Genomic DNA, 24702 nt, shown 5'->3' on the forward strand with positions numbered 1-24702 from the left:
TCTTTGAAATACCTCATTTTATACTGAATTTTAGAAAGGCATAATGGCATTTTCTTATCCCTAAACACCAAACCATGAAGACAATTGTACAACCAATTCTTGCTCTTTCAAACATAAGATAAAATCTTAAGAATCCAGGAATGATCAGGAGAAGAGCCAGAGAAACATATCTTTTTCTTGAAATTTCAATTTCAACTCATAAATCATAGTGTTTCTACCTCTATTTTTAAACTGTAGTTAAATATGAAAAAAAAAATCATTATCACATGTGATTCACATTATGTCCACAATCCCCTCCATAGTACACTCTGGGAACCCTCACAACAGCTTCCAGTCTTCTGTGGCCAAATTTTATTTGGCAGAGTTGTTTGATGAACGGTTGGATCCCTGCACGGATTTTGGGCTCTTACACACTCAAATGCTCATCTGATGGCACAAGTCTGTAGAAAAGTTGCATTCCAAATGAGCAAAAAGTTTATGAGACACACCTGACGAATGTTCCCTCTGATAGATTCCTTCCATGTGCAGAATGAACTCTGATACATGGACCAACATCAAGGAAAAGTGTGCTAAATGAGCACCACAGAGCAATGAGAAGTTGGCCTCTCCTCATCTCGTGTGTGAAATTTTTCCCCATACGTGGGGTTGGCTGGGATTGTGTGCAGGAATTTCTAGGGTCAGATGTCTTAGACACATATCAAAGCTCCTTGGACCTCCGTCTCCTTATCTACAAAATTAGTGCATTGGACCCCACCTCTCAGACCCCTTCCAGCCCCAATGTGACTGATTCATTGAGGCCAATTGTCTTGCCTGCAGTGGGAGAAAATTCTCTTCCCAGGCTGCTCTGTGACAGAGGAATGTAGATGTGGGTGGAGGATGGTTCAAAGAGTGAAGCAAAGTAGCTCAGGAAGAGTTGGTAAGTAAGAAATGGATACACAGTACATTGCTAAAAAAATTACAGCAGCTCACACTTACTGCACTCTTACTATGTATCAAGCCCCATTCTAAGAACTGGTGTGTGTTAGTGCCTCCCAATAACACATGAGGTAGATTCTTTTAGTATTCTCATTTTTATAGATGAAGAAACTGAGGCACAAGAAGTGAAAAAGCCCAAGGCACATAGCTAGTAAGAAGTAAATGTTAAGGTTCGAACCCAGACAGCCTGACCCACAGTTCCTAATCTTAACTACCGAGCCATTTAATGTACATCTCACAGGGGTATCATAAAAATAAGTGAGGTCATGTGCAAAAATCCCTACCCCAGCATTTGGCACATAGAAGGTGCTCGATAAACAGTAGGTATTAAATTATGATTATGATGTCAACACTCATTTGGGTTTGAAGTCTGATTTCATTAGCACTGTGTCTGTCTTTGTAGCTTTCCAAAACTTCAAAGCACTTTTGCTTAACTAAAATCTCTTTTGATGATTTGGTATGTAACACAGAATCACATGAAGCTGCTCAGTTTGGAGTAAAGGTGGGACCTTAAATCTCGCCCTCCTACTGCCCCCTATAGGTGGTCCCAGAACTTCATCTAGGGCTATAGTTTTAAAATCTCTGTTTTAACCAAGTGAAAGAATGTGCATAGCTCTATGTAACCCCATCACCCCTCTCAGTCAGTGCACGGGATGGCAGATCAAGCAAATCCTTATCTTTATGTCCTTCTATTCATTTAAAAACCTGTATTAAGTGGAAACCATTCTCATAATCATTATCCCTATATTTTGAGGCTGGAAAAGTCATCAGAAAGGGTGTGACAATCATTCAGGAAAGCGTAATAAATATTAATAGAAGTTTTCCTTTTGAGTGGGGCTGCATTTCTACATATTTGTAGGTCCTGGACATGAGGCAGGAATCATTCTGCCCCAGATGGAAAGAACTTTGAGGGGCTGTTGCCTGCAATAACCAGGGTCTGCATACTAGACTCAAGTCAGTTTCCAAACTCAAGAGTTGGTTTTAATGAGTGTAGACCTGAGCTATTTCTGGTTCCAGATCACTGCAGACCTTCTTGGAGTTGATGGAGCCATTAGAGATCTTGGGAAGAGATGACCCTAAGTCCATGGACACCGCTCTGGGGCACTGGGGTCCCCTGAAATTCAGGAAGTGTAAGGCAGATGACCCATGGAATATATCTGGAGGCTAGAGGGGCACTGGGAGGGGGTTCTTTGTTATTTGGTTGGGATGCTTCATGGAAAATCAAGCACTCCTTAACCCAGGAATTCTTTTTCAAAAATTAAAAAATAGTGATTCCAACGTTGACTCTTCTCTGTCTATTTGGACTTGAAATTCACATAGCAATACCTAGAAGAGATCTGGACTCAAAATCAAGAACTATAGGTTCAGACTGCAGTGGGGCTCATTGAGACAATCTGTTAGCTCAGTGCAACATGCATTTATTGAGCATCTACTGTGTGCAAGGGATTGACCAGGCTCTACCCCAGTGCGCAGGAATGAAGACCATTTTTACAGATGAACACACTGAAACTGCATGTAGCATGAGCTTTGCCCAGCGTGGGAGATTTTTAATCATTGCTTGTTGCGTAGAATCAAGAGAGGTTATATGGCAGCACTCCCTCCTGAGTTGGAAGATTATGTAGAGAAACCTGAGGATGAATCACACAACACAGTCTCCTGCCCCACCCCGAGCGGGGCAATGGGAACATGCACTCCGGCTTGATTTGGGAAAGAGACAGAGCCTTCAGGGATGAGTGGAGGCCAAGGTGCAGCCTCAGTGTGTGCTTCCAGACCACAGAGAGGCCCAAGGAGGGGCAATACCCGTGTCCCCTTCAGCTGTGGCTCCCTCTGCCATCAGTGGAGCCAGTGTGTCTGCGCCAGCCTAGGCACTTCAGGAGAAAGGACACGTCCCAAACCAAGTGCATTTCCATTTCCTTGAGAAAACCATTTTGCTAGTTATTTCAGTTCACTTAAAATATTTCAGTATCATCTCCACCAAGGGCAACAGTGGACATGGGGCTATAGTCAGGGCCAGAGATATAAACCCACAAGCCACTTGGGACAGATTGAAAATAAATTTTTACAGCTTTTAAAATATTTCACTATTATTTCCACTTGCGAGTCCAAATCATACTGTTTTCATAACTTATCAAAAGCACTTAATGGTAGCTAACGTTTGTGGAATGCTGTCTGTGCTCCAGGCATTATGCTAAGTATGGTACTTCACCTGCATTATCTTACTCAATTTCAATTGAAAGAAGCAAATATAACAAAGGCAAGAAAATATGACTGATGTCTCTAACCAGGGTCAGCCACAAATGGGCTCTGGTGGTGCCAGTGCCAGGTGGCTAGCTGGTCCCAGAGCTACAGCTGTGGTTTGACCTTGGCTGCAGACAGGGCTAAGCTGTGGTCGATGGGCCAGCACAGTTGGTTAGGATCTGATTCAGTTCACGTGAGAGGAAGGAGAAGGCTGCTTGATTGTTCAAAGAGAAGACTCTGGTTTTTGAATGAGCTTCTAGGAAACGTTCCTCATCTGCTCTTTCCTCATCTGCTGTAGCTCCCCACCTCTCACCACGTCTAAGTGGAACCAAAACACTTTATTCTCTAAACTCCCAGAGTCCTTGAATTTATCATTATAAGTCATACTGTGATTTTGAGCCACTTAATTGCTCTATGTCTTGGTTTGCTCATCTGAAAAATGGGGATCATAAAGGTACCCACTTCTTAGAGTTGTTTCAAAGATTAAATGAGAAAATAGGGGTCAAGAATTGAGATGGTGCCTGGTGCACAGTGAACATGAAATAAAAGGTAGCTTGTACTCTGGAGTTTTTCGCCTCATCCGTTACCTCAGGACAGTGGAGAAGCAGGAACACTACTTTCTCGGTTCATGTAATTCACAGACTTGTTTCCTTTGTGTCAGCTGCTCTTAGAGCGCTGACCATTAATCTCCATCTCAATCTCAAAGGGATGAGGAGAAGCTAAAATGGTATTAACTTGCAAAGTGTTTCGAGAGACCCTACTTTTTCACTGCAAGAGCAAGAGATTAGCAAGACAGTTACTAAGGGGTGTTAGGAACTCTCTACCCCAACAGGTCTTTAAAAACAAACTGGACACAGCCCTGTCAAGAACAGTCTTATGTTTGAAAAGTGCTTTAAAAAGGGGGCAGAACCAGGCGACTAATAGGGGCTCCTTGAAGGTTCTTTTCTATTGCCTTAACTCTGGAAAGTCAAGAGCACAGTTCAGTATCGAATTCACTTCTGTTCTCTGCCATCTGTATTTTTACCCTCACATAGGCCTCCGTTGGGAATCTTGCCCCCTTTGAAACATGTTTTTTGTTGAACTACGTTTGCTGAGATATAAGACGCGAAGGAGCGAGGGGAGGGGGCACCCTTCCGGGTGAAGCAGGCCCGTTACCATCCGTCTGGTAGTTGAGCGCCACGAGCTGTATCCCATGGAGCCAGAAGAGGAGGGGGCTGGGGTTGGATGAGTCGATGCGGGTGGCAGCCGGATACGTCCTCAGCAGCTGGCAGGCAGTGTGCTGGATCAGTTTCTGAGAATACCTGCGACACAGACGTTTGGCGGCATTTTCATTCAGCGAGGAGATGTGGTAGCATTTGGGAGTTCTAATGATCGCGCTGAGGGACGTGGTTGGGTTGACAGAGGAAGGCGAGTCCTCCCAGGCCTGTCGCATTCCTTCACAGGAATCTAAACCCCCCAAAGATTAGCCTCAGATTAGTGCAGAAAACTTTAAATATTTTAGCAAGAGAAACCTGAACAACACCCCAGGAAACAATCACGACACATCACACGTCAGAATACATCTTGAGTGTTACTTGCGAGCGAGTCCACCACCTTGAGACGAAATGATAGCTATCGAGGGTATGCCTTTCTACTTGCTAGATGGGGTGCTAGCCGTTCAAGGGTCAAAAAATAATAAAGCCAATTAGACCTTCTCCCAAAAAGGGATAGCTAAAATGAGTGCAGCAACACCTTTTAAAATTAAAAGCTTGAAAGTCCTTTGCCTCAGTACCTCATCTGTCCTGTGGATATATTTGCATAAATACACAACAGTATATGTACAAGGGTGTTCAATCTAGCAGTGTTTTTTATAGCAAGAAAAAAAAAAAAAAAGCAACAAAAAACCCGGGAAGCAACCCAAAAGTTCCACCAGCGAGGAAGCGGTTAAATAAATGCATTCCACACAATGGAATGCCACAGGGGCAATAAGGAGAAGGTAGATTATATGTACAGAAAGCTATGTGGAAAGTTACAGCAAGTATAAAAGTTATACAAGTTATGTTCAGTTATATCCCATTTGGATTATCTTAAAAAGGATCTTATTTTTCTTGAACTAAACACAATAAACTTAACAGTGGTTACCTCTGGGGACTAGAACTGGGACATTGTGAGTGGAAAGGAACTTTAATAATACTCTGTATTGTTTGAGTTTTTTAACTATGAGAATTTATTACTTTGACAATAAAAAGTAATTAGAGATAAAATGAATATATCTTCTGGAGTTATAATGGTGAAGAGTGCAGTTCCAAGAACCACTAGAAGGTTCCAAGGTGGCTCCAATTTTTATTTTTGAGGCAAACACTGTTAGAACACCTTCAGTGAAATGCTATTTTTTAGGAAGTTAAGGGGGTAATTTTGTAATTTAAAAAATATTTATACCACACTTAGATAACATGAACATTCATGAAAATAAAAAAAGATTTAAAAAGTTCCAGGGAAGTGCTTAGTGAAATACTGGAATCCTCCAGCATGCAGATTCAAGCAAAATACTGTTAGAAGGTGACTTTACTTTTTCCAGATGTTTTGTTAAATGATGCTGTCTCCCCGGGGCTCATTCTGCCCGGATTGTTGCCAAAAATGGACTTCCTGCTTTTCCTTTCTTTTCCTCTGCTAGAGCCAGATGCATTTAGAGTTGACAGGCCTGTTCCCATAAAATGAAGATAAATAAGCCAAAAACTACAAGCAAGGGAACTCAACATTTTCCATCCCTGTTAATGTTTGTTTTGAAGTCCTACTATTCCCTTGTAACCCAGTACAGAAGACCTACTAGCATTTTTAGCACCGTTAATGATAGCATTGCAGGCAATGATAGCAAAGTTTTTATCTCTGTTGGCAAATGTGACAAGGCCTGCATGATTATTACAGGACGACCACAGATCACACTCACACCCATCTGATTGTACACCAGAAAGATTTCGAAAAATTGCGTGAAAAGAAAGGGCTCCAGAACCTAATCACGCAGTTTGGAGAGATGAAAGAATGGCCAAGAGCCTGAGCGGTAGCATCATAATTGTCTAGGATCAATTCCTTCCCGAATGAGCTTTGACTTAACATCTGCCTTCTTGATTCCTCAGTTTTCTTACCTACAAAATGGGTGCAATGATAGGAACTCACTCACAGGGTTAATCTGAGGATTGAATGGGAAACAGATTATGATGGTAATCATGTTTCATGGCTTCTCTTTCTCTCTTCTGGTCCAACCACTCCCTGAATCCTTCCTGCCTGTCACAGTGCCCGGGCGCAGTGGGAACTTCACAGATATTTGCTGAATGAGGAAATGAATGCACACCATGCAGACCTGGCTCCAGGGCAGGAAGTGTAATTTAAAGGCACCAGTGCCTCCAAACCATTCCCACTGTCTACAATTGTACCATTAGAGAGTATTTCCTTTAGCTGAAACAGCATTCGGGGGGCCACTGTGAGATGAAAATTTATCTTCCAAGAACATCATCAGAGAAGACAGGATAAAGTAGTGTTTAATAAGAGTGTAGACTCCGGTGTTTAAACCCTGTTCCCTGCGATGCGACCTCACACAAATTACTTAACCTCTCTGACCACTTCTTCATCTCCAAAAGGGTCATGGTTAGGATTAAATAAGATAATGTATATCCGCATACTTAATAGAGTGTTCTGTTCAGAGAAAATGCTCAGTACACAGCAGCTGTGGGGCTTCTACATTTTTTTTTCTCTGAAGTATCCAAAACTGCAAAGATGCACAAACTTGGACTAGTGAATTCTTATGCTTTACCTTAAAACTTTATGTGAATTTTGCCCTCTACACAATGATCTAACAATGGATTTTCTCCCGAGTAAAAGAGATGAGGGGTCAGAGTGAGGGGCCATGTTCATTCTGGGGTTTTTGCACACACCCCGGCACATGTTGACATCCTCCAGGGGTATGTGGGCCCTCCTGTGAGAAGCCTGGGCATTCTCTGGAGGGGGGAGGGGGTGAGCACGTAAGGAAACAAGGGCTGGGTGATAAAGAAAGGGGAAGGAATCTGGAGAGGCCCAGAGAAGTAACTGAAGGAGCAACAAAGAACCTTCATCTCCCCTGCTGGTCTGTTCACCAATGAAAATGACAACAGCCATTTCAAGAGAGCCAACTATTTTCCAGATAGTATGCTAATCACGTTGCATACCTTATCGCTACTTTTTACAATAACCCTGCAAGTTAGCACTGTTATGCCTCTTTCACAGGTAGGGAATCCGAAGTGCAGAGAAGTTATAGAACTGTTCTGGCCAAGCTCACTGAGAAGTGGAGCCCTGCCACTGAAGCAGGTCTGTGATCTTGGGGAAGTTACTTTACTTCTGGGGAAGGTCGTACCCATGATCTTCATGGTGCCTCACTGCTCGGAAGAGTTTTTTGCATGTGGCTCCTTGGAGGGGACTTGGGATGGTGAAAGGTGAGATGCATTGAAATTGACAACGTAGCAAAATTAAAATCAACAGTGTAGCAAAATGAACATTTTTTTAATTATTGTAATTCATATAATTTATTAAGTTACGGCTCAAGAAAATGAACACTTTAGGGTATTTTCCTCCTGAGCATCAAGACTAATCATAATGACAATAAATATTTAGAAGGTATTACGACAATGATTCTGGCAATACAATTTAGTCATTTTGAGAAAGAAAATAAATTTGGGGAAAGAAAAATATAAGAAACTTCAATTACTAAAAAAATATATTAGAATATAGTATACCTATAAAGAATGTGTGTTATATAAACACTTAAAAAAACCAGCACACTTGGAATTTTAAAAATAAGTCAAACAACCCCATGCTTCGCCTGTGCCTCAAGTCAAAAGCTAGACCAAATGACGTTTTGACCCTTCCACAATTCTCTACCTGTACAGAAACTTTATCTCTCACAGTGACTTCAAATATCTCTTGGAATTTGTGCTCTTTGTTTACTCAGTGCTTGAGAGGAAAAGACAAAGCCAGAGGAATGGTTTGGGTGCAGTGGCAGCTGAATTTATAAAGAACAAGAGATGCAGTGAGTATGATTCTTGGATGGAGTGGTCTTCACATCTGTTCCTGTGATGAAGGACATGCAGGCCACGAGGCTCTTTGACAGTGAAAGGATTTTACCCCGTGATAAGAACAATTTCACCAGCTGCAGATATGGTCATACTGTACTTATGAGACAGAAAGTCAGGATCTGTGAAACTAAACCTACATAGCTAAGGTCTTGCATTTCTTTGAAATCTTTGCTTGCTACTTATTTATTCTCATCCTCCTCAACAGAATTTGCTAGTAGATAAGCAGTAGCAGCTGCCAAAAGTTTAAAAACAGTTTATGGGAGAAAACTTAAAATCGAGAAAGTTCAATCTATGATTTTTTTCCCCTTCTGGTGTGTGAAGAGACCACTCGTTACCTAGTTTTTCAATAGTCCAGGACCTCTGTCCCATTTGCAGGGCAGAGTGTGAGAACTAGGGCTTAAGATAAGCCTCTGGAAGCCAGGATCTGCGTCCAGACCATCTTAAAAAAAAATGAGGGTTGGTATTTTAACATCCCTCTCTAGGCCAAGTTCATATATGCTGCTTACTAACATTTAGACGGATCCCCCAATTCCAGCTGCTTTCCTGTTCTCAGAAATCTTGTACAAGGGAATCCTTCTTCTTAATAGGAGCAGATGAGTTTTTCTGACTTCTATATATTTATGGACTTTCCCGTTTGCCCTCCACCTCCTGCTGCCCCACCTGGATGAGCTCATTGACAGCACACCCTAACAAGAGAGGCAGGGTAGCGCTAGGGTTAAAGGCAGGACTTTGGAGATAGACAGGCTTCAGAATCATAGTTCTACCACTTATTAACTGAAATGCACATTTTTTGGGGGGGCAGTGGTTTATCAGCTTAAGTTCACTTGTACTTCTAAAAATGGCCAACTGGGGAAACCTCTCCACTGAAACCTTGTCCTTGATCTTTGCAGTTTGGGTGGAGACTCACTACCCAGCTCAGGGATGGGGCATGTGACCTAAGCCCTAGACAGCCAGAGCACTGCATGTCCTTGGCCACAGTGATTGGTTCAGGGAGGGGCAAAGGATCCAGTGAAAAACCATGAAACTGCTGCTGAAACTTCTGGAACAGACTAATACTGAAGCTGAATCTAGAAATATGCAGCGCTAGCCTGCTGCAGCTGCCTTGCAACCGCAAAGGGAAAAGAGCCAACATAGTAGCAGCTGAGTGAGAAATATGGAGAGAGAAAGCCCTGGACCAAGCTGTACCTGAAACTCATGTATCCCTTCACTTTTCAACACATAAGCCAATGAATTTCTTCTTTGCTTAAGTAACTTCTGCCACTTTCAAACAAAAGAGTCTTAACTGATATGCTCTGAAACCTTGGGCCAATTATTTCATCTCTCTCAGACTGTTATTTAAAAATGGAGATAAATCCACCTACTCATAGAATTATTATGGAGTCATTTAAGATGATGTATGTAAAATACTTAGCGTAAATCCTGGTATTAAGTGCTTAATATTTTAGCTATTAGATGTTATGAATATTATTATTATTAACTATAATGGAGAGATATATGATCTGAAAAATGAACATTTTATGGTATTTTCCTCATCAGCATCAAAGCAAATAATAATAATAATAATAAATATTTAGAAGATACTGTAACAATGATTTCAGCAACACAATTTAGTTATTTGGAGAGCATTCACAATGCCCAATTAAATAAATAGAATATTTTAATCTTTTGGTATCTTTAAATGTTATAAATGATACTGTCTATTCTTTTTTTTTTTTTTTACCTTTTATTTTATATTGGAGTACTTGATTAACAACATTGTGTTAGTTTCAGGTGTAGAGCAATGTGATTCAGTTATACATATACATGTATCTATTCTTTTTCAAATTATTTTTCCATTTAAGTTGTTACATAATATTGAGCAGAGTTCCCTGGGCTATACAGTAGGTCCCTGCTGGTTATCCATTTTAAATACAGTGTGTAGATTTAAATCCCAAACTCCCTAACTATCCCCCCTTCTCCCGACAACCACAAGTTCATTCTCTAAGTCAGTGAGTCCGTTTCTGTTTGTAAATAAGTTCATTTGATACTGTCTATTCTTACCTGGAAACTTTACTGCTTGGCAATAGATGACAAGGTCAGAAAGCTCTGGTGCAATCTGTCTGCTTTCCTTTTTATTCTGAGGAAGATAAAATTCTTCTCCCAGTTCCATGTCATAAACCTATCAAGGGAAAAATGATACTGGTTTACAGGGAAGGTATATGACACTCACCTTGGAATCCCTAAAGCTCTTTGTTTCTTTCTCATGCCATCACTGTGTTTCACTTGCTCTACCTTATCCATATACATGTCCTAACACCTTCCCTAGAGAAAAGCTTTCTGAGAGCAAAGGGCTGAGTCTAACTCATCCTTCATCTTCCCTCAGAGCACAGTCCAGCGTCTTAAATGTGGAACACTCAATACATAGTTGTTGGACGAACAGACAGCGGAGTATGTATCTTCTGTGGCTCAAATTTTTGGCGTATTTTATTATTTTGTTGTCCAACAATGTCACTGTAACTATGTCTATAGATCTGCTCAGAGTCTATACACTGTGCGGCGCTTGAGGGTTGGGTCCGGGTATCTCATTTTTCTTTCTATTCTTGTTGTCCTTCCTCTGTTAACACTTCCCAATCAGGCCTGTTTATCTTCCTGGTCATCCGGAACACCTTTAAAACTTCTAGCAATTCCTTGAACGTACCAGCCTCCTGGTCTGAATGCCCTGTTTTTGTCTGCTTCTCAACACCATCGTGCTCTGATAACACTGTGTAATCACTGTTCTTTGTACTTATCTACAAGCACTGTTAACATGTTTGTCTCCATGGCCAAATCACCTCCTGTGCTATCTCATTGCCTGCCACACACTACATCTTCAGTAGGTATTGGCTGGACGAATCGATGACTAACCTTCTATAAATTGCAGATGGGGGTCCCATATCATCACCATGTGGACTTTGGCATCTAAGGGAAAGTGAGCGGAGAGGTGAAGGGAAAGGATAGGGAGGGAGTGAAATCCTATCTGAAACTGACGGTCCAAGTGTAATTTAACAGAAACCATTCACCCACCTTTCCTTTGTTGCAAGCAGAGTTATCTGCTTTCTTTATCCTCTTGGGGATTTCTTCATTATACTCAAACTGAAGTTTGTCATTACATGATTTATTTTCAGGTCTGTCTTCTAGAATGTTGTCTGAAAACGAGTTGGCAGGCTTCAGTGAACAAGAACTGAATGCTTCACTTAAGGGCTATGGCTATATCATTGCAAGGATGTTCAGGTACTTGTGCTTATCTGTAAGACTGAGGCGCTGGCTACCTGTTACCAAAATGATGGCTTGAAGTATAATTTTAAAAATTTGTTAAACGATACATTTACTTTTGATTGAATAGACTAATTTACCAGTAGTTTTGGTACCATATAGACGTAATCTAAATGAGAAAGCTCATTTTCATACAGATGATTGGAACTGTGCAAACATTATGGAAGATACCCTGTCAAGAAGCTCTCAGCACACAAGTTTGGGAAGGATTTAGTGGCTGAAGCACTTCTAGATGGTGCAGGCACGATTTAATCACGCTCACTTTAAAGTGAAGCTATTAGCTTTTTTTACCTCTAGAAATGTCAAAACCAGAGGGAAAAAGACACTTACTTGCAATGCAGTTTTCACAATTATGCTTAATTGGAAAGTAAAGTTTTCATAACTGTCTATCAATTTATTAAGGGAAAATCTTAAGGATAAGAATTAAAATATATCTAAAAATTTCCAAAGTATGACAGATAATCTTATACTTTGCTCTTGTTTTGGTATTACTATTCAAAATGATTTTAAAGGTGTTAGAGATATAACATGATTATGTTCTTCTAAAATGAAAAACAAGAAAGCTCATTTCTCACCCATGATTTTACTATCTCATCAGATCACAAATGCTTAGACCAAAATATCCTTATACCAAATCAGGGCCATGCAGGCTGCCAAGAAATAAATGAGATCAATCATTTCATTACATTTTTATTCTTATGAGGGTCACAACTTCATGCTAGTCAGGCCTAAGCAAATGGAAACAGAATGTCGACATTCATGCAGTTAAAAGGTCAGGTTCAAGTGGCTTTACCTTCCTGACTGTTAGGAGCAGGAGAAGCAGTAAGGACATCTGCTACAGAAAAACAGAATCAGAAAGGGGATAAACATAAGGAAAATTAAGGCAAAAAGCCAGATAAATTAAACTAAGGTATGAAGCAAAGCATGAATAACAACAGCTTAGATTACAAGGTAAATGAAATAAGAAATCTTCCATCGGTTTAATATTTTGACTACTAAGGGATGCAAAGGCTAGCAATAAAAGAAGTGCAAACATTGTTAACGTTAATCATGCTGCCACATTCACATTATGTATTTTCAGCTACTGATTGTCCTAATACTCCCCAAAATACTTTATGTCAAATGGATAGAAACTGATTAATTTGTTAGAATCATGCAGTCATTAGACTTCATATATACGAAGTCATAGAATGTCTATATGAAATTGGAAATTCAAATCTCTACTCTAGTGCATGTTCAAAGCTAGTCAAGATAAACAGCAAGGTTGGGAAAAAATTAATTGATATTTATTTAATAAAATTTAATTGAATAAATATTCATCAAGAACTTAGTGGCCAAAAGGCAGAGTAGCAGTTCCTGAAATATTTGAGCCTCATTTGCAACTTCCTTTAGATTTTCTGGAAGTAATTCTGTGCCTAGGAACTACCACATTTTTTCTTTTAAAGTGTTCTTTTCTAAAAATAATTTATTTTATTTTATTTATTTTTGGCTGCGTTGGGTCTTCGTTGCTGTGCGCTGGCTTTCTCTAGTTGCAGTGAGTGGGGGCTACTCTTCGTTGCGGTGCGCAGGCTTCTCATTGCGGTGGCTTCTCTTGTTGCAGAGCAAGGGCTCTAGGCGCGCAGGCTTCAGTAGTTGTGGCACGCGGGCTTCAGTAGTTGTGGCTCGCGGGCTCTAGAGCGCAGGCTCATTAGTTGTGGCGCACAGGCTTAAGTTGCTCCGCGGCATGTGGGAGCTTCCCGGACCAGGGCTCGAACCCATGTCCCCTGCATTGGCAGGCAGATTCTTAACCACTGCGCCACCAGGGAAGCCCAGAACTATCACATTTTTATAACCAAAAGAAGTTTTAGACGAATTTGCTCATTTTATATATGTGAAAACTGAGGACTAGAGCTGTCACAGAGATAAACTGGGCCACCCAGACTTTAGAGACGGGTTTCTAGCCTGAGGTGCCTGCGAGGGGCTCAGAAGGCCTGTGAAAACTCCTGCAATTTTATGTAGAAATTTGAGACCATGTTTATTTCTCTGAGGGGACTGGTCACAGCTTCCATCTCATCCTCAAAGGGATCCATCATTACCAGAAGCTTAGAAACTTTCGGGGTCCTGCTAAGAAGCTGGGAATGGTCCTACCCTTAGCAAGCAGGTTTCTGTTTTCTTCTTATCTCAGCCAGAGAAAGTGAGGTTGAGGGAAGGAGGCAGGGATGAGCTCGGCACCACAAACCATGACCAAAAGTGCAAGACTGTCTGGCATTTAACAGTAGCATCAGGATGCCTTAATAGCGTAAGCTTAAACAAGTCCCGGCATAATCAACTACAAGGCCTATTTGGGAATCAGCCAGTCAGAGGACTCCTTTAATGAAATGGGAAATTATCATGCGGTGGTATTGGAATTAACTGTCATAGCTCATAGATGTTAGTGCTAGAAGGGAGAACATCAGACAACCTGGAACAAAATCTTCCCATTATGCATCTGAGGGGCCTAAAGTCTAGAGTGGCGAAAGGACATTGACCCAAGGTCTCACAGTCTATTGGAGCAGAACCTGCGGGTGCTTTCCATGTATACCCCACCCCAGCACATGTGGGTTTTTAAAAAGCATGCAACTGTCCTAGAGATTCAGTGGGGTAGGGTTTAAATTTTACCCTCCTAACTGAAAATAAATCAGAAAGCTCCTTCCCCCACCTTCCCCTATGCATTTTGTTATCTGCATATCAAAACTTCCTATACTGCTATTACTAATAATTAAGAAAAGTCTTTTCTTTCCTGTTTTCAAAAGTACAGAAAAAAACACAGAAGTAATTTATGATAGAGAGTGAATTTATCTTCCAGAGCACTAACTTCTTACAGGGGCAGATAACATCTGGATTTGGTTGATTTCTTAAATGTGGTTTTCATTTCTTATCAAATAAATTTGTTCTATGAAACAACATTACCATGACTGTGGTAGAGATCCACAGGGAGGAATAAGTCAATATAAAAAGATTCATACTCCCATGACTTCTGAGGAACAGGATACAAGAAATGACCTTGACTCTTTCCCATTTTCTCCCTCTTTCGACCTCCCCATTAGAGAATATGCCCTTCGTGTTATCTGATGGGACTTCAGATCGAGTACATTGGCTTTTAGTTGACGGTATGAAGCAATCAACAATTACTAAGGACAAATATTACATGGACAGAGACTAGTATTGCATTTGGGGGCAGAAAGACGTTGGACTGTAGCTGCTGGCTATGACGGAGGCTCACAAAACCAAACACGGCCAGGAGACAATCGTGCTGCGTGAGAAGCAGATATATGAAGGAGTGTAGCTTGATTCTCTTAATGCAAGTGGTAAACGGTTACTGGTCTGCTTATATCTGCATATTAACAAGACAATATCCTACAGAGAAGTAATATAGTCTACATTTATAACGTTTAAATAAACAAGAATTTTGGTATTTTTTCATTACTAAATATTTGTCTTTCATAAGTTGCCAAAATTAAACAGTCTACCATCAGCAGTGGTACCTGAGAAAACATTTTGCAATCTCTAGCAAATGACACTAATTTAGTGCAAATGAAACACAACTGAAACCTAATTATCTCCTAAGAAGAATCCTTCACCTTTAATAGGTAAATAACATCATTCATGTGACTTTTTTGTATTGCACCATTAGCCATCACCCATATCTTTTTGGTGGGGCCAGAAGGAAATGTCTGGTTGGCTTAGTAATGTGAGAACCAGGGAAGGGGGGCGGGGAAGGGAAATGCTGCTTCTTTCTTTGCTATGCTCTTAGAAAGCAGGAGCGAAAGCAGTGAAGGGGAGCAGCAGAAAGCACAGGAACGCGATGCTGCCCCCTGCAGGTGGTGCAGGGGAGAGAAAAGAGTCAGCCCTCGTCTACAATTCCTGCCAAGAGCATCTGCTACACCAGGTGCTGAAAGGGTGGGAACGGGGTCTCTCTGCAGTAATTCCACCTCTTCCTCTAGAAACCAATTTAGGAACAACCCCTGGATTGCTTCCCACACCCTCCTACTCTTTCCTTGAGTGCTGTCTGTAGTGGCTGACAGAATCCCTTTCCAAGGAGGACAGGTCCTCCTTGCTAAGCAGCAGGATTCCAGAAACTCTTAGATAATATTACAACAATCTGTATTGTTGGTCTATGGAGCATCAGACTTATTTTTGAAAAAAAAGACACCCACAAAACCCAGTAGAAAAATCTTCCAGGCACTTCCCTGCGTATAGCATAGGGTTGGCTCTCTTACCGTCAGAGAGGGATTCATAGTCATAATCATATTCGTCCTCTTCATCTTCCTCTTCTTCGTTATTAGCAGGTGGAGGGTTGGCACTGCCGCCATTATAAGCCTGAGCTTGCATGGACGCTAGCTGATGAGCCTGTAACATATCCGTAATTAAAGACTGCAGATGCCCAGCTACCGAACTTTCATTTATAGCTACCAAATGACCACCTAAGGCTCACCACAGTCATAAAAAGTGGCTTAACCTATTTTGATTATTTGAGAAAAGCCCCAAAACTCTACAGTCACTTAAAGAACAACGTCAATACTTCAGTGAATGTTAACGTCCCTACAGGAGGAATCCAGGAGCTTTTAGGAAACAATCACAAGGAATCCATGTGTGGTGCCCAGCCATCCAGGTTTCCTAGGACAACCCCACCAGGAGAAACCTGGGTGCTTCAGAAAACCACCATCAATCCCAAATGATGAAGAAGCAAATCAGCCCATCCATTTTGGAAAAGTAAATCTCTGCTAAGAAACTGTTTTTTTCCCCCCCTTCTTAAAATACTATCTAAAGGCCTTTGACCTTGAGAAAAATGTTAGAATCCCTATGGACGAGACCAAAAGAATAGTTGATTTAAATAAAGTTTTTTCAACAGACCTTTATCTGAACCGTCAGTCAGATTAACAAAATAGGCCTAGAGATTTCTGGAAAATTGATGTGTGCTATCGGGGAGGTCATGTGCTTCTACATTTGACTAGAATTACTGTGAAGGAATATCACAGGACACAAGAATAAATATAAATCTGGGGCCTAGCATAAGGAAATAGTGCAAAATACAGGCAAAGTTACTTGCGTGAATTAAAAGCAGGAAGCAACCTAAAAGTCCAACAATAGAGGAGTGACGTCAGTAAACTATGGTGTATCTGCTTGAGAGAATAAGACTTGACAAATAATTGTGATATATATTTATTGAACAAAGGATACAGAATTTTGCGTGTGTGTATAGATATAAATAATATTTATACATGTAAGCATATACATATATACATGTATCTATGCAAATATATATATAATTCTATATCCTTTGTTCAATAACTATGTATCTTTCTGTCTACATATAATGATTATAATTATATAAAACGATGTGCATAAAAGGCTAGCTATTAAATGTTAATACGGTAGGAATTCTTGACCTGTTTTTATGGCACAGGCCCCTTAGGCAGTCTGGTGAGGTAAGGTCCCTTCTCAGAATGATATTTTAAATGCATAGAACATTACAAAGGAAAAAAAGAATGCTGATACAGTTATCAAATGTTAAAAAAAACTGTGCTATAGGAATAATATGTTTATTTATTAACATAGTAAAAAATATATAATGGTAGGTCAAGTAACATTTCTGAAATAGTGATGAGCATAAATAATTCTTGGAGATATTAGCAACAGCTGTGATATAATATGAAACATCTGTGATTTCTACTGGTGACAAAGACATAGATGCTGCCAACTTTACTGTGGTTTGTTCCCTACATTTATAATCAGAGGAAAGGCTAAATTTCAGCTAGAGGTTAGTGAAAATGAAGATGTAATTTTTTTTCGGGAATTCCCTGGTGGTCCAGTGGTTAGGACTCAGCACTTCCACTGCAGGGAGCATGGGTTCAATCCCTGGTTGGGGAACTAAGATCCTGTAAGCCGCATGGCGCAGCCAAAAAAAAATTTAATTTTTTTCATCTAATTTCATGGACCCCCTGAATTCTGTCTGTGGATATTACTAAGGTTAAGAATCCTTGTGATACAGGTTGTGTTTGGCTTTGGAATTATGTGTGTTTTAAAATAATTCTTCCTTAAGTTTTCCGAAATGTGGTTATATTACCTTTATAATAAAAATATATACATAAGGAAGATACAGTGTAGGCTATGTTGATATCGAGATAAATCTTTTACATGCCGTCTGCTCCAGATAACTGGGCATTGTCTAGGCTCAACATTTTTATGGAACGCTAGCTCCATGCGTGTTAATAGCTGTCATGTAAAAAAATGAGAATTACTGTAACCACAAAACACAATGGAAGTTTAAAAACAGCATCTTACAGAAACTAAGTTTCACAGAGCCTTCATTAAATATGCTAAAGGGCACCACGGTTCTTCAAAGATCTCCAGTGCAGCATTTCCCACACTTATTTAACCAGGAAAATTTTCTTTTCTTTTTTCAGAGTGTCTCACAGGAGTAGCATTCTTCCAAGCTTTGGGAAATCTGCTCTAGGCACAAGTGAGCTACAAAAGCAAGTCTATCTGTCCTGGATAAGCACAGGGCCTTCCTGCAGTAAACATGCAGGGTGGAGCCAAGTACCGAGAATGATGATGCCAAGAGCCCGGTGGGCCCCCTGACAGAAGGTTTTGAGAACCAATAATGGGGGTGCTGCCGTTCAAAGTCCCACTACCAGCAAATGTCAGAAGGTGGAGTGTCCAGGTCCCTTCGACGCTCAGGTACTTCCCCCAGTGCAGGAAGTATGGGACAGGTGGCCCAGCGACAGCCAAGAGCTGACTTCCTTATTCTTTGCCATATCCTACTTATTTTGAGGCAGAAAAACAGGACCCCAGCCCTTGATAAAAGCAATTCAGATATAGGCCTGGGGGTTAGAGTGGGGTGTCAGGTGAAGAACTGGCTCACATGGGTCCAGGCAGGAGCCATGTCTCATTTGCTCTGTTCCCCCAGCCCCTAGCACAGCACCTGTCACTGAGTGTGAACTGTCTGAGTCTAGCAGGTTGGAGTTCAGGAGACCAAGGGCAGAATACTGGTGATCTGGTGGGGTGTAGTTAAGGATCCTCGGCAAGAGCCTTAGCACGAGCCTGAGGCAGATGGAGGGCTTCAGAAATCCTGCTCTGAGTCAGTGCATCCTTGCTGAGGGTGAGTTCCTTGCACAGAAAGGACCCAGACCTTCTAAGTTAGAGGGCTGGTCTGAGCACACTGGAGCTCCTGGCATGCATTCACCCAACCCCGTGTGAACTCAGATAACCAGGTCCAGACCCACAACCTGCCAGGCAATTAAAAGGCCTTGCAGATATGACTGTCAGTACTCCTTGGGAAATCATGGGGCTCTGGAAGCGATTTTAAAAAACTGAAAATGGGATTATATTGTCCCATTTTTCCAAAAGGAGGAAGAGGTAAGTTGTGGAAGTTGTATGGTAGAAAGTGCCAAAGTAATGCCTGACAGAATCTCAGAATGGATTATTTGGTTGTGAGAACACAGAAAATAAAGAGACGATTCGCAAGAAGTAGCATAGGTTTACTAAGAACAAATCTCCCACACAGTAACCTCTTTAGACTTTGCGGGTAAGGTAACTCACTTTGTGGGAAATAACAGATAAGCAGTATTTTCCAACTTTCAGGGGGGATAAGAATTATTTTTAAATAAACAGATTACCAAGTCTTCCTTATGGAAATTCTGATTTAGTTGGGCAGATTTGGGACCTAAGAATCTGTGTCTTTGAAAGTGCCCCAGTGATTGTTATCAATGTATCCTACTTCTGTGTTGCCTTTGACAAGGTCTTCCCTGAAGACCTGAATCAGAATCCTGGCTCTGCCACTATGAACTAGGTGGCTTCGAGAAAGTCCCATAAAGGCCGAGATCTCAATTTCTATTCTATAAAGAAAGAGGTTGAAGCAGATTCTGCAGAAGTCTGGGCTTCAGAGAAGAGAGCACCAGACAAGAGTTATAATCACCTAAACTTGAGGGAGGTCCTGCAAGAAGGGCCACAGGGCTCTCCACTTGGCCGTCTGGCTCAAGAGCAACTTGGGTGAAGGCACAATTTGGAAAACTGCTAATAAATAATTGGATGACAGATGTCAAAATCCACAAAGAACCTTGTATGCTATAATAACAAACCAAAACCAAGAAGAGCAAGTTTAATAGAGATAAATGTGAGACTCTTGCTACACGAAAGTTTAAAATTAATTATAAACCTGGAAAAATGGTGAGACTAGGCATAAGTTTAGTCCTGTGAAAATAACTGAACTCTTTGCTCTCTACAAACTCAACATGAGCCTGGTAGGCGTTAAAGAATTTAAATAGCGAGAACGGTCCTAGGTTGTACTAACTGAGATATAAAGTTCAAATTAAGAGAGGTGATGGTTTCACGGTCCTTGTGCTGCAGACCCTGAGCATTGACTTCTGGAAATCACATTTTAAGATTCACAAATCCAAGCATATCCACAGATGGAAGAATATCCAAATATTCTTAATGGAAGTGAAGATTTGACGATTGTTCCAAATAGACTACTCAACTAGGTCAAACTGGACTTTTGACTCGATTCGACTTGAAATTAAAAAAAAATTTTTTTTATTGGAGTATAGTTGATTTAAAATGTTGTGTTGGTTTCTGCTGTACAGCTCGACTTGACATTTTTTAATCAATGACTTAGGACAAAGGTTCCAAATCTGTTGGGCTCATAGAATCCATCTGTTCTCTGGGAACCACTTAAAGCAGAACTGGAGTAGGGCCTAGAGGCTTGGAGGTGATGCTCAGAGAGAAATTAAAAGCTCTAGGCCGTGACCTAGTTTTACTTTGGACTGTCCACGCTGCCGGGGCTGCACCATTCTAGTCCTGCGGGGCGCTGAGGTTCATGCAGCAACTCTTGGTTGCTGTAATTTTCAAAAGTGGTGTTTCAGGGCCAACAGTGCTCTCCTAAATAGGACAAATAGTTTTGGCAGCTGTCATTCTGTGGGATGAGTAAGTTCAACCTGGCATATGGATTCAGTGGTCCTGGACCTGAACTTTTTCACAGATCCTTGGGCTGAGGGCCCTCCTACATAGGCAAGTCTGTGGTGCTCGGGGACTAGATCTCTATGGGTGAGGCAGGTACAGAAGTGCCTTGGGGTCCATATGCCACAGTGATACACTGTGCCAACTTCCATGCTGGGAGCACAGGGCTGCTGCTATTGGGGTTCTACTACTGACCTCAGGAGTCATAACCCCATGTCCAAGTGCTCTCCCAACAGGGGACTCTTCTTAAAGAGGACTATAGCGACCATTGTGGGATTGACAGCTGTGAAGCCCAGGCCCAGAGACAAGAGTCACATATTATCCTGCTCAGAATAAATTAAATAATGAGGTACATTCTACATCAATTTTTCAAAATAAAATTTTATGTAAGTGGGAAGAGAGTATTTATCAGTCTATTCAGTGGAAAGCCAAAAATCAAATGTATCATTCGAGGAAACTGAATCTTCAAAAACTGGTTACCCATCAGTCATCTGAAAGGTTAGAATGACATTAATTTCTTTGTTCTGGGCACACAGCATACTCATAACTTCTTTAACAAGAGAGTACCTTTTGCTTTAATATATCCACCGGTGTCTGATGGGCTTTTAACTTCTTATTTTTGAGAAGCACTTTCCTCCTGAGTTGGTCAGGTGAGGGAAGCATTGGATCATCTGAGAAATCACTCTCAAATAAGAATTTAGCCACCAGTTTTTCTCCAAACACAGTCTAAAAACAATAAAGGAAAACACATAATCAATGCCCTTTATCTATACCTGAATCATCAGCTAGATATTTCAGCCCAGTTGAATTGTTCTAAAAATCCTAGGAAGAGGAACTAGGAAAGATGTTGTATCCATGTGTCCCGCGCCCCAGTCCTGCATAGTTTCTTACTGGAAAGAAGGGAAGTGGTTAGAAGGCCAGGAGGAGGGGTCTAGGCCCCTCTCCAGGGGGGGCCCAGCTCTAACTATTTAGAAAAATACTCTGGGGTCTGATGTACTAAAGAAGAAAAAGAGATTCAGTTAGAGGCTGTGATTTGTAGAATATGGTCTGTTCCAGACATGGGTAAGAAGTCACAAGGATACAAACCTTGAAGTAGGTAGGAAGTGGGGACAAAAATGAAAAATAATAGGGAGAATCTGTCACCACCGAGTATAAAGAACCACAGACACCATTCTCATAAAGCTTTTCTGAGCACTGGTCTTCAAAGGGAAATGTGTCTCCCCCAAGGAGGTGGGTGGTGGGGGAAGGCACAGGATGACCCATTTGGGGTGAGGGTAGAAAACATGTCAGTTTCCATTTCTAGTTATTTTTTAATGAAAAAAAGAACAAAATGGAAGCTTATTAGTGCTTAATGTACAGACTGAAAATGGCGCCCTCAGTCTGTATGTCAGGCACTGTTCATGAAGGTCCCTGAGGGACGGGGGGGGGATCTCTTGACGCAGAGGGACCAAAGGTGAGTCCCTCACATCTTTGTTTGCTAACATCTTATTGAGATGATCACAGTTTGGGTGCTTTGGTGACGACGTGTGGTTAATTTCACAAAAAGACTTTTCTTTGAAATATTCTGTAATGAGATGAAAAGTGATTATGAAAATCTTTTACGACATATAGAAGCTCACATTTTATATACGGAAAAAGCAGTTAGTTAAAGAAGTATTCTAAGTTATACAATTTTCTTTAAAAAAAAAGTATCCTAAAATTTCGGACTTTTTCTGTGTTTATAGTGGGTAGCTGTACTTTGTTACCAGACGATGATGATGATGATGATGATAAAATCACTGTTAATCTGTTCCTATATGATAAGGGTAACGTTTTAACACTGAGTGAGAAAGTAATTGCTTTTTTAAAAAAAATAAATTGGTTTATTTTATTTATTTATTTTTGGCTGCACTGGGTCTTTGCTGCTGCACGTGGGCTTTCTCTAGTCGCGGCGAGCGGGGGCTACTCTTTGATGCGGTTCGCGGGCTTCTCATTGCAGTGGCTTCTCTTGCTGTGGAGCACGGGCTCTAGACGCGCGAGCTTCAGTAGTTGTGGGATGCGGGCTCAGTAGTTGTGGCTCACGGGCTCTAGAGCGCAGGCTCAGTAGTTGTGGCGCACGGCCTTAGTTGCTCTGCAGCATGTGGGATCTTCCCGGACCAGGGCTCGAACCTGTGTCCCCTGCATTGGCAGGCGGATTCTTAACCACTGTGCCACCAGGGAAGCCCGAAAGTATTTGATAAAATTTGTGTTCTGGAAAGAGTAAAGACAGCTGTCTAAAAATATTTCTATTGTGATGTGATTTTGTTGTAGGAAACAATGTGTGTTAACATAAAAACTCTTATGTATGCACACTCAGGCTACCTGGAAGCAGATTCTCTAATGATTAAAAAATCCTCTAGGGCTTCCCTGGTGGCGCAGTGGTTGGGAGTCTGCCTGCCAATGCAGGGGACACGGGTTCGAGCCCTGGTCTGGGAGGATCCCGCGTGCCGCGGAGCAACTAGGCCCGTGAGCCACAATTGCTGAGCCTGCGCGTCTGGAGCCTGTGCTCCGCAACAAGAGAGGCCGTGATGGTGAGAGGCCTGCGCACCGCGATGAAGAGTGGCCCCCGCTTGCCGCGGCTGGAGAGAGCCCTCGCACAGAAACGAAGACCCAACACAGCCATAAATAAAATAAATAAATAATTTGAAAAAAAAAATCCTCTAAATGAAGGATTTTAGTGGAGTCTGAACTCATCTGTTAAAAATATAAAAGGCAACACCTTTTCAATAAGTTTATAAGAAAAGCAGATTGATACCAGGAAACATATAAATTGTCTAGCCAAATTCCAATAAGAACCTTTGCCTCATTAATGGAATTGAGAAATGAGTACCATGATTTGGCAAGTGCAGTTAATGACACCCCTTTTCCATTCTGGATACAGGTATCTTTGTAAGGCATTTTTATCAGCTACTATAGCTGTTAAAGCCAAATATTGAAATAATAAACTAAACTTAAAACCAGACATCCAAGTCAGTGATCACAAAAATTTCCAAAATAATGAAGTGTAGTTAATCATATTACTCCCACTAAAAATTTAGATAATAAATAAATAAGTTTATTTAAAATTTTTTTATAATAGCAAAAGGGTTTTTGTATCATTAATAAATAATAGTATTTAAAAGTTATTCTTTACTTCATCCTTTCTGTTACTCTCTTTTATATTCTAGTTTTGCATGTTTTAATTAATGTATAAAATATGTTAATAAGTAGGATATGTATATAATTTATGAATAAGTCAATACACACACAACAGGAATACGTGGTATATTTTACTGATGGGGTATGCAATCAAAAAAGTTTAGAGACCATTATTCTAAATGATGGCAAAGAAAAGGCAACATGAAAGGCTAATCAGTTTTGTTGACATTAGTATTTGGGGACATTTCCCTCTAGCCATGCCCCTCCCTCCCACTGAGAGCCATATTCCCATAAATGCCTCTACCAGTGGAGGAAGGGGGAAGTATAATGGCGTATTTGCCCTTAAATCTGTCTGCATTATAGTTCCCTTGTATAAGGAAGAGCCGAGTGTTAACAGCACTATTCTGGCCAGTCTAACCTCTTCGCCACCTTGGATCTCCATATATGAAGTTGGGCCACAAGAAGATTTGACTTATTTGCCCTGAGATATTTTCAGCTTTTCCACATACAACTGACAGGTGACATCCTGGCATCCCTGATTTGCGGTATCAAAAGTGTTGGAAAGTTGGTCTCTTGTTAACTCCGAAGGTTTTCTGGAAATGCTCAGGAGACCACAGAACAGTGCTTCTATCACTCCAGTTGAAAAGATGGACCACTCAAGAGACAGCCCAAACTCCCAGGGCATCCCCATTTCTCAGGTCTGAGGGACGTTCACTGTACGTGCTTCACAGCTGAGGTCCAGCTGTGGCGTGGTCCACATTGGCCCCAAATTAAGCTCAACAACAGTCACAAGACAAAGGCCAAGATACCATCCCGTCATTTAGCTGATACCTTACCTTGAAAATTTCTGCCATTTTTCGTTGCTGAGGCAATGAACAGTGGTTCTCAATCGATATGATGATGGGGAGGTCGGAGTTGATAAAGGCACTGCGGTCAATGGCTTCAACCACTTCCTATGAGAGCCAAAACAGCACGTGAGAGCTCA

The 24702-nt window shown here is 41.1% G+C and overlaps 1 protein-coding gene across 1 annotated transcript in view; it reads right to left on the reverse strand.

Moving 5' to 3' along the window:
* The window catches only part of PLCE1 (phospholipase C epsilon 1), a 163378-nt gene that overhangs the window by 20966 nt on the left and 117710 nt on the right, over nt 1-24702 (reverse strand). Inside the window, 7 exon segments of the mRNA XM_036828066.1 lie at nt 4369-4659; nt 5762-5893; nt 10335-10452; nt 11337-11458; nt 15824-15953; nt 21129-21287; nt 24554-24670. Coding sequence (XP_036683961.1) covers nt 4369-4659; nt 5762-5893; nt 10335-10452; nt 11337-11458; nt 15824-15953; nt 21129-21287; nt 24554-24670 — 1069 coding nt within the window.

This window comes from Balaenoptera musculus, chromosome 16 (genome assembly GCF_009873245.2).
Source record: "Balaenoptera musculus isolate JJ_BM4_2016_0621 chromosome 16, mBalMus1.pri.v3, whole genome shotgun sequence".
NCBI lineage: Eukaryota > Metazoa > Chordata > Mammalia > Artiodactyla > Balaenopteridae > Balaenoptera > Balaenoptera musculus.